The sequence below is a fragment of the Pogonomyrmex barbatus genome, unplaced genomic scaffold (genome assembly GCF_055798465.1).
Source record: "Pogonomyrmex barbatus isolate J1 unplaced genomic scaffold, ASM5579846v1 scaffold12, whole genome shotgun sequence".
In the NCBI taxonomy this organism is placed as follows: domain Eukaryota; kingdom Metazoa; phylum Arthropoda; class Insecta; order Hymenoptera; family Formicidae; genus Pogonomyrmex; species Pogonomyrmex barbatus.
The window spans coordinates 3941213-3954881 of record NW_028297108.1 but is presented as its reverse complement, the minus strand read 5'-3'; the positions used below and the strand labels follow the sequence as shown (position 1 = coordinate 3954881).

At 41.6% G+C, this 13669-nt stretch overlaps 2 protein-coding genes across 9 annotated transcripts in view; one reads left to right on the top strand and one right to left on the bottom strand.

Moving 5' to 3' along the window:
• The window catches only part of LOC105428220 (uncharacterized), a 79275-nt gene extending 65696 nt beyond the window's left edge, over positions 1-13579 (top strand). The window contains exons 3-5 of one of the 2 annotated variants that reach the window (XM_089071374.1): positions 8549-8697; positions 12767-12868; positions 12956-13579. In XM_089071374.1, the coding sequence (XP_088927500.1) occupies positions 8666-8697; positions 12767-12868; positions 12956-13070 (249 nt within the window). In that variant the 5' untranslated portion in view covers positions 8549-8665 and the 3' untranslated portion in view covers positions 13071-13579. Of the gene's footprint in view, positions 1-684; positions 8698-12766; positions 12869-12955 lie in introns of those variants that run through there. The other variant, XM_089071373.1, reaches the window with a different exon arrangement.
• Lar (tyrosine-protein phosphatase Lar) overlaps positions 1-13669 on the bottom strand; it is a 382209-nt gene that overhangs the window by 285472 nt on the left and 83068 nt on the right. The window lies entirely within an intron of this gene.

Below are 13669 nucleotides of genomic sequence, written 5' to 3'. Positions count from 1 at the left end.
ATGCTGCTACAGTGGCTTGCAGAGGGTTGTTACGGTGGTACGCGTTCGTTGGCACTGCAACGCGGTCGGGGGGTTTTATTCGAGGGTTGCTGGCGGAACCGTTGGGTACATCCAGGCGAAACAAGGGACAGACGAGGGGGAGGGGGGAAGGAAGGAAGCGCAGGCAGGACCCGTTGCAGAGCGTAAAAAAAATATCGTCACGGAATCGGAGTGAGAGGGTTGCGAACGTGCGGGGCGCGAGCACGCGGGAGAAGGAAAAAATAAAACAGGGCGAAAGTAGAACGTGACCGCGAATTCGGAAGAGTCCGCGTTTTTCTCTGGACGCGGTATGTGCGAACGTAACTGCATTTAAGGTAGAATATATTGCTCACATGTATCCTAGGTGTACGCGGTCCGGCCTAAGATTAACGCGCTTTACGTATTCTCGCAAATTATATTCAAACCGCGGGACGTTCTGGACGCGCGAAAATGCGGTTATAAACTTCAGTTATACAGGAGAGCAGAAAGTTACACGGCATTCATGATTGCAATTTATGAGGAGAAATGCGTGAAAATTAAAAAATATAACAATAAAAATTTATAGTTATTGCAAATTCATTGCGAGAAGAGATTTAAATTTTACTTTATCAGTTAATAGTTCTTTACTTGATCAAAAATAATTTAAATTATTTCTAATTGATAACAATTAGTACGTTCACTTATTAATAAAATCGTTTTCGAAGACAACGATCATTAACATTATTATGCAGAAATATTGCGGTATTGCGATAACCGCACTGCCACAATTCTTGAAATTAACTCTATACATAAAACAATCGTGTACATGCGTATATCACATTACTATTCCGCTTTTTCTGTAAATGGAATCTACTAAATGGAAACGTTAAATGGAAATATCCGGATCTACATGGACATTACACGCAATTATTAAAATCATACTTAAAAATATAGTTTTGGAAAGAAATAATTTTTATATTTTTTGATATAGGAACTTAGGAGCTACAATCTGCTGCTTCTAAACACACGCGCAAAGTACCGTTGTAATCATATCAAAACAGCTTGTTACTATTACTAATAATAGATAGCAGTTGCCATCGTAGCAGCGCATTCAAATGCACGTTGAAAGATTAACGAGGATCGGGCCGTATAAAACGCGCGTTAAGTGACAAGTGACATGCGCGCGTACATCCACGTGCACACGGAATAGCATGTATATGTAGCGCAACATGCATCCGCGGATTATGCATCGTCGAGGAAGCCTGAATCACATAGATAAGGTGCAAGAACTGACTTGTGAATGTTCGCGACCGTGGAAGTGACGGCAAGAGCGAAATCTCCGGGAACGGTGTCACGAGTGAGAAGTCTAAGAGGATATTCCATGTTCGATTGATCCTAGCCGACGAGATATGCACCGGAAACGAAATACGAAGAGATAGATAGAGCGGGAGAGAGAAAGAGAGAGCGCAAGAATAGAGAGAGAGAGAGAGAGAGAGAGAGAGAGAGAGAGAGAGAGAGAGAGAGAGAGAGAGACAAACGACTTTCGTCAAAATGGCCGGAAAACGTTTTGTAACTATTGTTCTTTCGAGGGTGCTATAGCGGAGTAAGATCGAAGAGACGTCGACGAGGAAATGTTTGGAGAACGATGTTTACCGCGGGAAACTCTTCTTGGCTGCTCACTTTCCACGGACTGCTCCGAATGTCGGATAATCCAATGGCGTCTCTCTGCCTCGCAGCGTCGCTGAAAGTTCAGCGGTGAAAATGATATGGCGAGAGTGAACGTCGAACTAATTTTATTCTACAACGTCGCGCGCACATTCTCGCTTCGGGCGACGGAGAGAGAGAGAGAGAGAGGAAGAGGGGGGGGGGAGGGAGAATTTCTTCGCTGAAGAATCGGAGAATCACCCACGCCCGATTTCTTTCAACGTAATATTTGGAATTCAAAGTATCGAAGTATAATTGTACATACCAGTGCCAATGCTACAAATGTTATGTGCACTTGCAGAATTCTAAAAAGTCAGTGACTCGTACGAACGATTACTCCGACATCGAGTTTGTTAATATTGCACAATTTCAACACATTTGAAGCATTTTAGTCGGTAGTCTCTAAGATTTACCTTCGAATATTACTCCACTCAACGTGCTCACCGTAAGGATCGTGTACATCGACGCAATTATGCTGTTCATTATTTCGAGAATACCACCTGCTCTTTAAACACTAACTTTACTGTATGTAGGTCTGGATTATTACGCGAGTACACGATTCGTACGGTTTTATGGTCAGTTAATAAGGACGGTAACGTCGTTAATTATTATTCTCGGATAACAATTACGAATACATGTAGACCCTTATGTTAAGTAGTATATTCATCTCTGGCGGAATAGAGAACTAACAAATTTTATAATATATATTGATATCATCATCGTTAATGTGTTTCATGCACAACAATTTATTTGCTGTAAAAGTATGCTTCTGTTGTTTTTTGCTTTATTATATGAAAGAAAATTTGAAATACCAAAGAAAATTTAAAATAACATTATAGATATTTTTTAATTGTGCAATTTTACTTGCATTGAATGTAACAATTTTAATTAAAATTTGGGAAAAAGATTTGCCTGTGTAAATCTAGTAAATAGTTTCTAAATTATGCAATAAGCACACTTTACACGCGGCCATTTTATCTACGTCGAATAAGACGAATGTTTCCCGCGACGTAATCTCATTTAACGCGCAAAGATTTAATCGCATTTCTAACCGAGCAGTAGCTACCTTTCCCCATTCTTCGTTTCGTTCCTTTTTCCGCTTCGCTCTGCAAGCGAGCGCGAGCTCACTGGGCAGGTAGGTGTACTTAATGCGAACGTTGCCGCGTCGCCCTACGTTGCGAATTAATTGTTTCGCTAATGCGGCGGAAGAGTTTCTCGACGAGACAGAAAGAGAAAGCGAGAAGAATGAGAGAAAGAGAGAGAGAGAGAGAGAGAGAGAGAGAGAGAGAGAGAGAGAGAGAGAGAGAGAGAGAGAGAGAGAGAGAGACAGAGAGGAGGAGGAGAAGGAGAAGGAGGCAGAAACGACCCAATCAACGGATCGTCGAAAATTGATTCTAAATACACCTCGATGATCAAAACGCGACGCGCTTCTAGCCCGCAAGCTCTTCAGCCCCGCAATCCTCTTTGGCATCGCGCACAATCGATTTGCGGAATTGCGCGACGCGGCCAAGCGGCCTACTATGCTGGCCTTAATGCCGCGTGTATCCGGTGACACATGTCACGCGGAAAATAAGCGCGGGTCTCTGTATATGCGCGCGCCTCAAGCTACAAAATATACGGATAACTGCAGGAGAAATTCCGTCGGTCTCGTGACGATATTCCCCTGGATTCTCGTAGAACACGCGATCGCGCGTCCCGTGCGGTGCCGCATGAAACCAAGAGAGAAAAGAGAAAGAGAGAGAGAGAGCGCGAGAGAGAGAGAGAGAGAGAGAGGGGGGAGGAGAGAGGAAAAAGAGAGGAGAAAGAGAAAGCGATGGAGAACGGAACGTGGAGACTGCTTTATACCGCTTCATTCTACGTGCACTGTAAAAATGCAAAGCAGGCATGCACGTCGGCGCATACATCACGTGTGCGCGTGCACACGGGAAAACGTACGGCGGTGTAACGGCGCTGCGCGGAGGTTCGTTTACCCCTTAGCACCCCTGCGTTATCAGCCCCGACTCGATATTATCAACGGGAACGCAATTTTCTCGAGCGCGATGCAGTTTCGAGTTCCGCTTTCCCGTATTCGCTCGTTCGTCCTGTACACCGATCTCTCAATTCCTCCCCTCCCCCTACTTCCTCTCCTCACCTCATGTTTACTCCGATCCTCCCTCTCCCATCTCGCGTTTTCTTCTCTTTCTCTTTCCCTTTTTTTTTCTCTCTCTCTCTCCATTTGATCCGTGCCATTCATTTATCTCTTCTTCGCCGCACTACTCTCCGCATCTGTTATTTTGTATACTTTTCGCCCTTCCAATCCAGCGAATGAACATTCGTCGCGTTTTCTCCGCTCGGTTTTCGTAGCCGACGAGTGCGAACGAAACTCACGAGATGATGAAAATAGACTTTACGAACGTAATTAATGTAAGGCAAAGTTGAAATTTCTGTAAAAAAATTTTTCTATTGTTCCTTCTTTTAATTTTCTTTCTCAACAAATTGCATTATTTATTTCTTAAATAAACTTATTCATCTCTCAAAATACTCGAGAATTTCGCAAATATCTAAATTACTTAAATACCCGTTTCTCTATTCATTTCTATTTCAGGCTTTAAACCGTTTAGGCATCAACGAACTTGGAAGACAATGAACTCGTCGGAATGAAATTCATAACCCAATCAGTGCGCTCGGAAGCAACGTGGCACACCGGCACGATATGTGTGTCGTGATGGATTAGGTGCCGAGTTTAAATCGCCATCCATAATCCAGAGCCGCACATCGCGGACGCCTCAACCGCAATGCTCGTCTTTCGTTGTTTATCCCGCTGTCCCGTCGTTTCCCCGGACGCATACGACATTGACAAGAAGTATGGCAAACGTGAACGGACGTCGAAGAAAAATGCTTCGTTTATTATTTATGTGCTCCATCTACCATTGTCAACCGTAGCGGTTTATCCACGCGGGTACAGGGCACATTTGTAGTATAATATGTATTGTAATATGTTGAATATGCCGTTTACTGAAATTTGCGAAATATACACAGTATTGTCTTTTGTGAACTGTAATTACAGTCGCGCGCGTTAACAATGCGCGCAGAACGCACGAGTTAAGTCGATATACGATCGACGAGCGAGCGACGAGAATGGGTTACCGTAGCGGGAATTTTCTGTGAAAATCGTTTCTTGTATTACCACGCTGTTCGACACTTCGGCGCGTTGGCGTTACGACGTTTCGCCCCGTGTACCTCAGTATTATTCCACCGGGAGCTATGAAAAGTTAGCAAGACGGGCAAAATATGCTTCAACTTTCACACTTTACAAGCAAAACGTAAATAGGAATCCTGAACTTTTCGCCTTCGATCTCAGACGACGGGCGTTGCCGCACCACCGATGTGTTTCTTGCCCTCGCCTAGACCTCTAAAAGGATTCCGCCAAACTTTCCTAGGAAGAATATTAAATTTCGCAGTATTGCAAGAAATGTCGAATCTCGTTCGTCTCGTAACGACAGATCAACTTATCATCGTGAAAGAATTGTTCGAGAGGGACGCAACTGATCGTAGAGATCTTAAATCTCTCGAAAAGTCCTCCCACGAGCCGGTTTAGTGCTTTCGTGCTCAAAATCGTTTTCCTCTGCGATCTTACCTCTTCCATATGTCGAGATGATCGAACGTCTGACCTGAAACCGAAGGCCGCAATACGTTTGATCGAACTCGAGAAGGAGTTTCGCAGACATTCTTCTCTCTCTCTCTCTCTCTCTCTCTCTCTCTCTCTCTCTCTCTCTCTCTCTCCCCCTTCCCTTACCCAGTTGCTTCCTCTTTATCCTCTTCTGAACAAACGATCGGGAAAAAGCTCTATTTATCCGAAAGGAAACGACATATTCTTGTTTCTCTCAGCTCTTAATCGACCGAGATGCATCGTCCGAATATTTTCTAAACGCGTTCTTTGTTCCATCGATTCTGAAAGCAACAGAACCTCTTATAAATAACGTTTAACGAGCGGCATTCTCGAGCCGCCCCCGTCAACCTAACGCCCTCGATCCGAGTGTAAGCAACCCTTTGCCTTATCGGCTTGCCCGATAAATCCGTCCCTCCGTCAGTGCCGGGAACGTATTCTCCGCTTTTCTCCGATACGCTCTTACGTCGTGTTCCTGTGCCAATTTGCTTTTAACTTTAAGAGCGTCGAGGTAAACAGAACGCTCGAGAAAAAAGCCGTGAAACCAACAATGTTTCCAACTTTTACAACGACATACTACGTGATCCTTCGCAATCTGATAGTCTCAATATTTTATAGCCAAACGAATTTGTCCTATCGCAATTTAAAGCGTCAATACGATCGCCTCCGTGGAATCGATAAGCGTTGCCGATTTGCTTTGAATTCGAAATATCGTCGAGATAAACGGGATTCTTAATAATAAAGGTGCTACGTACGCGCGAAAGACGAGAGCTTTTAAATTCTTACGACAATCTCCGCGATCTCTGCGATAATTTAAAATCTTTCTAATGCCTCGCGGTTAAACGCGGTCTATTATGCAGTTTTGAGGGTAAACGCGGTGGAAAACGACGATCCTCTGGGAGCCGATGAGTATCAGGCGCCTTGAACGCGCCTCGAATAATCTCGTCGATTTGAAATCCGACAAAGTTGCCTGTTTACACCTGGGAATACTGCCGACGACTGCCACACGACATACATACGAGGAGAGTTTCGAGTACGGTCCGAGAACATACAACAAAACACCTCGTTTTAACCCACCCCTTCCCCCACCCCTCAGGGCGACCTCCCTCAAACAAACTTGTTCAAACGATCGTCCGTCTCGCGTTTCACCGAGTTATGGTCGTCGTCGCATAACGCAAGCAACAGCCGAATGCTGCAGCTGCATTCAATCCCGACTGACGCGGCTGCGCCTTGCAGTCGTCGCAACGCATCAAAGTTACAAACACGATCATTAATCCTCTATTCAGCGCTACGTGCCTTGCGAGGGACGAAGCGGAGCATAACTTTCGAAAAGAATGTTCCTATGCATAGCGTTAAATTCTTGCAAACTGACGCAATTTGCCGGTCGACGGCAAACGTTGACTTATACTACTGATTAATATTTAATGTGAATGAAGAAAGTGAGAGAAAAAAAAAGAAGGAACGAGGTAGAAAGAGAAAATATTTAAATAAAAAACCGATTAAATAATCAACCGTCTATTATCGATTGCGTTTCGCTATTGAATAATTCAGGAAGTGATCAGAAAGTTATACACCTATATTTTTCCAAACTATAGTAAATTCTCGTAATAACGCGCGAATATATTGTATCGCTTTCTTTCTTAGTTTTATATTTTTACATTATATTTTACTCGCATATAATCGCGTGGCAATTTATAGGAGAGCGACGGCGAAGGAGATTATTATGGAAAGAAATGCAATTTATTTGTACAAAGCTAGCACCGTGGGAACCAACGTATTACAAAAGGAAATGAGATGTATGCAATGGAAGAGAGCAGAAGATCCCATAGGAAATCGTGGAAAATGCCAGCATCTATTCGAATTTAGCGGAACAAAGTTCGCATAATGATCGAGTTGCTCATCTCGTTCTCCCTATATAATAATTCTTTCAGAATCTTATTTCTTACTTTGTTTGATCTTCTTATCAAGCTATTTTATCAAAATATATATTAATATAATGATTAAATTGCAAGATTGAAAATTAACGAAATGGGAACAAACAAATTTAATAATCTACAAATCTAATTTTCTTCGAGAGAAAATCAATTTCCAGTTGATATAAGTACGCTATTTTCGTTCGTTGTTTGCTTGTCCATCTATTTTTGTTCTATCTATTCATTTTCTATCTTTTCATTCTTTTTCAACATTTCCTCTCGAGGTTTCTATTCCGTACGACGAATGCTGATCAATTCTAAACCGTACTAATGCGCGAAAAGTTTATCGCCGGCGCCACGGGCATGTTCTGTTATACATCGAATACGGCATAGCGAGCGATTAGAAACCAATGAACCCGATTGATCACAAAGCGAGCCGTAATCCCAAGCCTCCAAATGCCTAAGCCTGTTCTTCGACCGTATCATTAAATGATTTAGCCGCTTGGGACTGCCGCCCGCTTATTACCTAGTTCCCTTTCATCCCCTTCCTTACCTAACTCATCGTTCATCCAGACGCTCTCGTCACAGAAACGCTCGATATGGCCGGAATTACGACCATTCACAAACGCGACGTTATTGCATCTGTATTTTCTCTTCTTTCTTCCCCCTTTCCCCCCTCCGTCTGCCAGTTTCCATTTTCCATTTTTCTCCCTGTGCTCGGATGTTGTCCTTAACAACGCGCAAGAAAAGATACCGACAAGGGAGATAATTAATTTCGTTATCCGTTCTGAAGTACGGATCTCTAAGGTACAGATCTGCCCTAAGATACAGGAATATTGTATATTTGACACGTAAAAAATGATATATATGGTCATATGTAAAAAAAATGAAATAAAGAAAGAAGTTGTACATTTATTTCACGTAAATGGAGATTGTCTCGTAAAAGCTTGGAACAATGTAATATTTTGTAAATCAAGTAAAATCTAAAAATATTTTTGTACAAAGTCGTGCACACAACGAAAATGCTGCAAATGTTCTCGATTTCAGCAATTTATTTTTTTATCAGATATTAACCGTCATAATTAAAAATTTTATTTCGCAGTTTGTGTATCAATGGTATGAAATTATCGTGGCTAGAGATTATATCAAGTAAGAAAATGCGGAAATGCTTATCAGTTTGAGAACACTATAGATTTAAAGAAATCCAAAAAGGAACAAAAAAAAAACACATAAGAAATGCGACTGAATCGCCTGTACGTGGAAAACGCCTCAATATCGATTTTTGTAGGTAAGCAACCCGGACTCGTGGAGAGACTTTCGAGAGTTATGAAAAGAGGGAACACAGGTGCCCGGATGAGATGGGATACAACGAGGAAAGAGACGAATCGCAGGCCGGGAAAAGAGAATGGGAGAAGTAACGCCTCGTGTTTCAGCAAGGTAGGATGCGCCGGCGAAAGGAAGTCGACGGGATATCGCTGCGGAAGTGGAATGATATGCGCATGGATGGACGTACGAATTGCGGAACGTCGGAATTGGAACGTCATATGGCCTCGGTCCCACCAAGATTTTATATTGCGATCACCCCTATCGTTTCAATCGTTTTTATCTAGACCAATTCCTACTATTCTTATCACACTCCTATCGGCCACTGCTACTTTACTTACACCTTACTCATACATCTCACTTTGTCCCCCGCGATCAATACTAAATACTAAATACTAAATGACTACTAATACTAAATGACAATAAAACGACACAATCAGTCATTTCGTTTAATTTCTCATTCCTTTTGTTATAAATTCTCTCTCTCTCTCTCTCTCTCTCTCTCTCTCTCTCTCCCTCTCTCTGTATATTTTTGTAACTTATCGTTTTTGTTAGTTATTAAAAAATGTTAGATAGATAGATTAATTTTCAGATTAATTTTCCTCGTTAATTAAAAATCAATCCTTTTTCATTTTCTTTTTTCATATATAATAAAAAATTGTTCCTCTAAATATCAATCAATTATCGGTTGTTACAGTGTCAAATAGACAAAAATGGAATTTAGGTCGAAAACTTTATCTAAATTGTTCGTAATTTAAATCGCCGTTTTTTATCGCTGTGCCATCACAAATCGACGAAAATACAATACGTTAAATCAATTGTCAAAATGATTTCTATAAACTGATTTAACATTTAAATAATTGTAACCAATTTAACAGACAGATCTTTTTAGAACAGATAAGAACGTTACTGACTTCGCAGCCCTCTTAAATATCGAGCCCTTTTAAAAATATCGGAAAATTGAATTTTGAAGTTTAATCCGTCACGTCGCGTTATCCCGTTTTTACAACGCCATTCGGATTGATTTCGACGCTTCGTTTTAAAATGACATAAACGCCTCGTATGCACCTCGTATCGACGCGGCTGTTGTCGCGACGTATTTTTCATATTCGGTGGCAAACGTATATCCGGGACGTATTGTTTAGGGCGATTGACGCATCGATACTTCTCGTTCCCGTTTACGTTATAACCCCATCATCTTTCCATACCAAATGTACCACGATTGCAGTACAATGTTTTAATAACGTTTTTTTTTTTTTTCAAAATTGAGGTAGAGAATTTTACTGCAAAAATGGTCACGGAGAGAGAGAGATATTTCTCGAAATCTCAATATACCGTGATCAGTATGTGATCGTTATGGTATTGGTTTTTTAATAACGTTACAAATGCTTGGCATACATCCGTTAATGAACTGGTTACCCGCGTTTCGAGCAATTTGCGAAATACACGTTACGCTCAGCAGCGTGATTCTAGTTTCTTCATCCTCGTTAATTTGCTCTGACGACGGGTTACGAAAAACCAGTCGCGGTGGCATTAATTGGTACGGTCACGAAAATGTAATGTTTTGCGATAATTGGCCAGGTGGATGCAGGTTTTCGGTGATTTTTCGCATAGCAACGTGTACACATCGCCATCGGGAATCGATAAGTTGCAGCTTCGTTGGAATAATCACTCCTCCGCTTTCCGCGCTATATAGTTCGCAGTATAACCATATTAAATCGTAACGAGATGGTGAAACGAGCGTTAAGAAATCTAACGACTCGCATGCTGGACACGGGTACTAAATCACGTTGATGCTAAAATCATACACCGCGCTGCACAACATGTTTCGTTATATTCTTGAATCTATTCTGGAATAACTCATACGTGATTTAGGATCAGTCCGCGTATAAACGTAGAAAGGTAGATAGCATTAAACATCAAAGAGGACTTTCCGTAATTATCACCTGCAAGAAAATATCATGTTTCACTTCCTATCACTTCTTAATAATAAAGAATTGGATAAGTTCCATGTACAAGATTTATTTTTATGTTAATGTTATTTTATATTTATGATTTTAAGATTCAACAGCTATATACGAGTATACAGAATAGATGACATGATTAGATATAGGAAGATACGAAGGTAATATATGATGCGCATACTAAAGCTATGTGGTTAAAGCTTACCAATTCCGGCAGAGTATCACGTACACACCCAATACAAGTAAAGACACTTATAAGATATCAGTCTTGCCAACGTCCAAAATAAATTATTAATGAACGCTGAACGTTGTTAAAATCGAAAAATGTACTCCATTTCTCGAGAAAAATTTTGTAGAATTGAATTACCTCTTAACACAAAATTTAATTTTATATGTGCTACTTAAAGAATTTATTACACTCATTACTTCTGTTTTCTCTGTATTTGAAATCAGGATCAAATTCATCTCGCGAAAAGTTTAATTCTCATATTTATTATTTTATTCTTTTTAATCTTCCCGAATGTTATATCTTCCCGAAAGTTCATTAATTTTTTAAAATTTACTTTTACGAACGACACAAGGTTTCTCCCGTCGGATTTTTTTAGAAATTAAGTAATGTATTTTTTTTTTTTCGCTACATTCGTATTATTTTTTACAATTGATATTGGAATCGAAAGATATTGGATCAAGATAGGATTATATGTTAGCGATTAGGATTATTATACCCACACACGCGAGTGATCATATATATTGCATAAAGATCTTCATATTTTCGATGTTGTCTCGCGCTTCGGCGCTCCGCGCTTTGATCGCGAAACGCAATTAGGCAAACCGTGCGTTAAATCGATTGTTGTCCAGTTCGTTAGGTACGGTGTAAAACATGGCAAATCAGACCAGCCGCGATTCGACCGAACTTCCATTTGTACGTAATAATGGCGCTGCTGGCTATCGAACTTCCGAAATTTGAAGGCAGCCGCTGTGCAATATATGGAATATCCGTCCGAAAGTTTCCGTTCGGCTTGACGCGGCTTTGATCATGCCCGAATGCACGCGCGCGCGTCGGGAACCCAAGCGTGTGTGCACGGATCGCGTTCGTTGTATTTTTTCGAATCTTCCGCACGCGAGCGGAAGCAGCTGCAGGCGCGTTTAGCCAACGCGTCGCTATATCCAACGGCAGGAGAGTAAAAGTATGAATCGAATATTTATGGGCGGCTTAAAAATTTCAGGAGCAGCAAGTCGTGGCCGCTCGTCGACGCTCGTAGTACGTAATTTTCTTTCGTTTGCGACATTTATCTTTATCTACCACGCGGCGAGCACACGACGGCGCGAACCACGGCAACGGGAACCGCCGCCCTTTCCCCTTCGCCGCCTTTCCGCTCGACCCCGAAAACGGATTTCGTGGGTGTTTTCCCTTTAATAATTCTCGAGAGGAGAGACCGAAGGGCGAGAAGGGGACGGCGGGGAGAGGGGAAACGCGGAACTCGGCGCGGGCGAAAAGTAAGCAAGTCGTGGTAAGGAGAAACGCGACTCGCAACAAGAAGAGGAATGGAAGAAGCGGCGTTCTGTACCGGAGGAGAGGAGCAGGAGGAAGCCTTTATTTTTCTTACGCTGTCGTCTCTCCTCTCGGAGCACTAGGTGGTGCACCAAAACGGGATGAAAACTCTAGGCGAGCTTCTAGTACGATTTCCTGAAGTGTCTCTCCCTGCTTACCCCTTTGCACACATTCTCCTTACCCTCGTTTCTTTATACATCCATCTCCTTCCCCTTAACGGCTGTTCGCCTTGTTGTCTGTTGTTTCTTGTTGTCTTCTGTTTTACTCTCCTTTTTACGCATGGAAATAAATTACTTTTGAATCCTCTTCCGCTTTCGCGTGCTTCAGTTCATTTTAGGCGCATTTTTATCGGCTTCCTCCCTAATCGGGTTTTACCATTTTGACCAACTTATTGTCAATCGAGTGTTTATAAAATCTTTTTCACGAATGGAATTATGAATAGCGACAATATCGCGTATCTAATTTCGCTTAAAAAAGGAACTGTTATTTCTCGCTCGCTAATATTTATGTTTTTACGACAATCTGCTAATAATCTGCGTCAAAAAGTTATCGCAATTAACCTCTATTTGTAAACGCAGACACGTTCTGCTTTAAGGAGATATACGATTACATAAATCAAAAGCAGTTACGGCTCTATCGGGCTTCTCTGATTATTTTTCACCCCTAGGTGCGGTCTTTACGATGGCAATGGGGCGAAGGGTTCTCTTTACGAGAAGATTGGGCGCGGAAGGGTCCTCCGGAAGACTTCGACGCCTGGCATCTACAAGAAGTAAAAATATGAAATTCGCCGGCGGATATCACGGGGGACTTTCGATTCCGAGGTTCGGAACAATTTCATCTTGCCTTTTTGTTCTAGATCCGTTACCCTCAAGAGTCTCGATTATCGATCTCCGGGTGGAAAGCGGAGGTGCAATGCTCGACGTCCCGCGAGAAGAAGAATCGTTGCTGGAGACCGGATAAACGATACATAAAGGTAATTACTCGAGAGAAATAGACACCAAAGATAAAGATAAAGAAAGAGTTAATCAACGAAGCGGGTTAACGAGATGAGCAAGAGGAGAAACACAAAGATTGGATTTTTATCTTCTTACAATGCACGTCGGAGAATCTATTTGATTGTGTTTACGATAGTGATACAAAGTAATCTGTTTATAAAAGGTCAGTGTTTAATGAAAAAACACGAAAAAGTCAGCAATTAAGCTTGATAAGAGATAAAAATAAAGAGAAACATTTTTTAGCGGTTTATACCTCTTGTAATTACCTCTTGTAATTATGTGGAAAGTTATACTCCGTCAACGACACAGTATCTCTGCTCATTACAAATTAAATCTTGCACGCGACATCTAAAAATTCATCTTAGGGAAGAATGGAAAGATAGCGAATTATGTGAAAGCGCGTGTTGGTGCGCGTCATTCCTGTCTGCTTCGGTGAAATTATAAGACTTTCTACCACTCACGCGAGAAACCATTTTTCATGCTTCGTTGTCGTTGATGAACCTTTTTTACGGCTGTAATCCCAGGGTAAGCACGAAGGAACAAAAATGCTTAACGATGCTTCGCGAAGATGGACT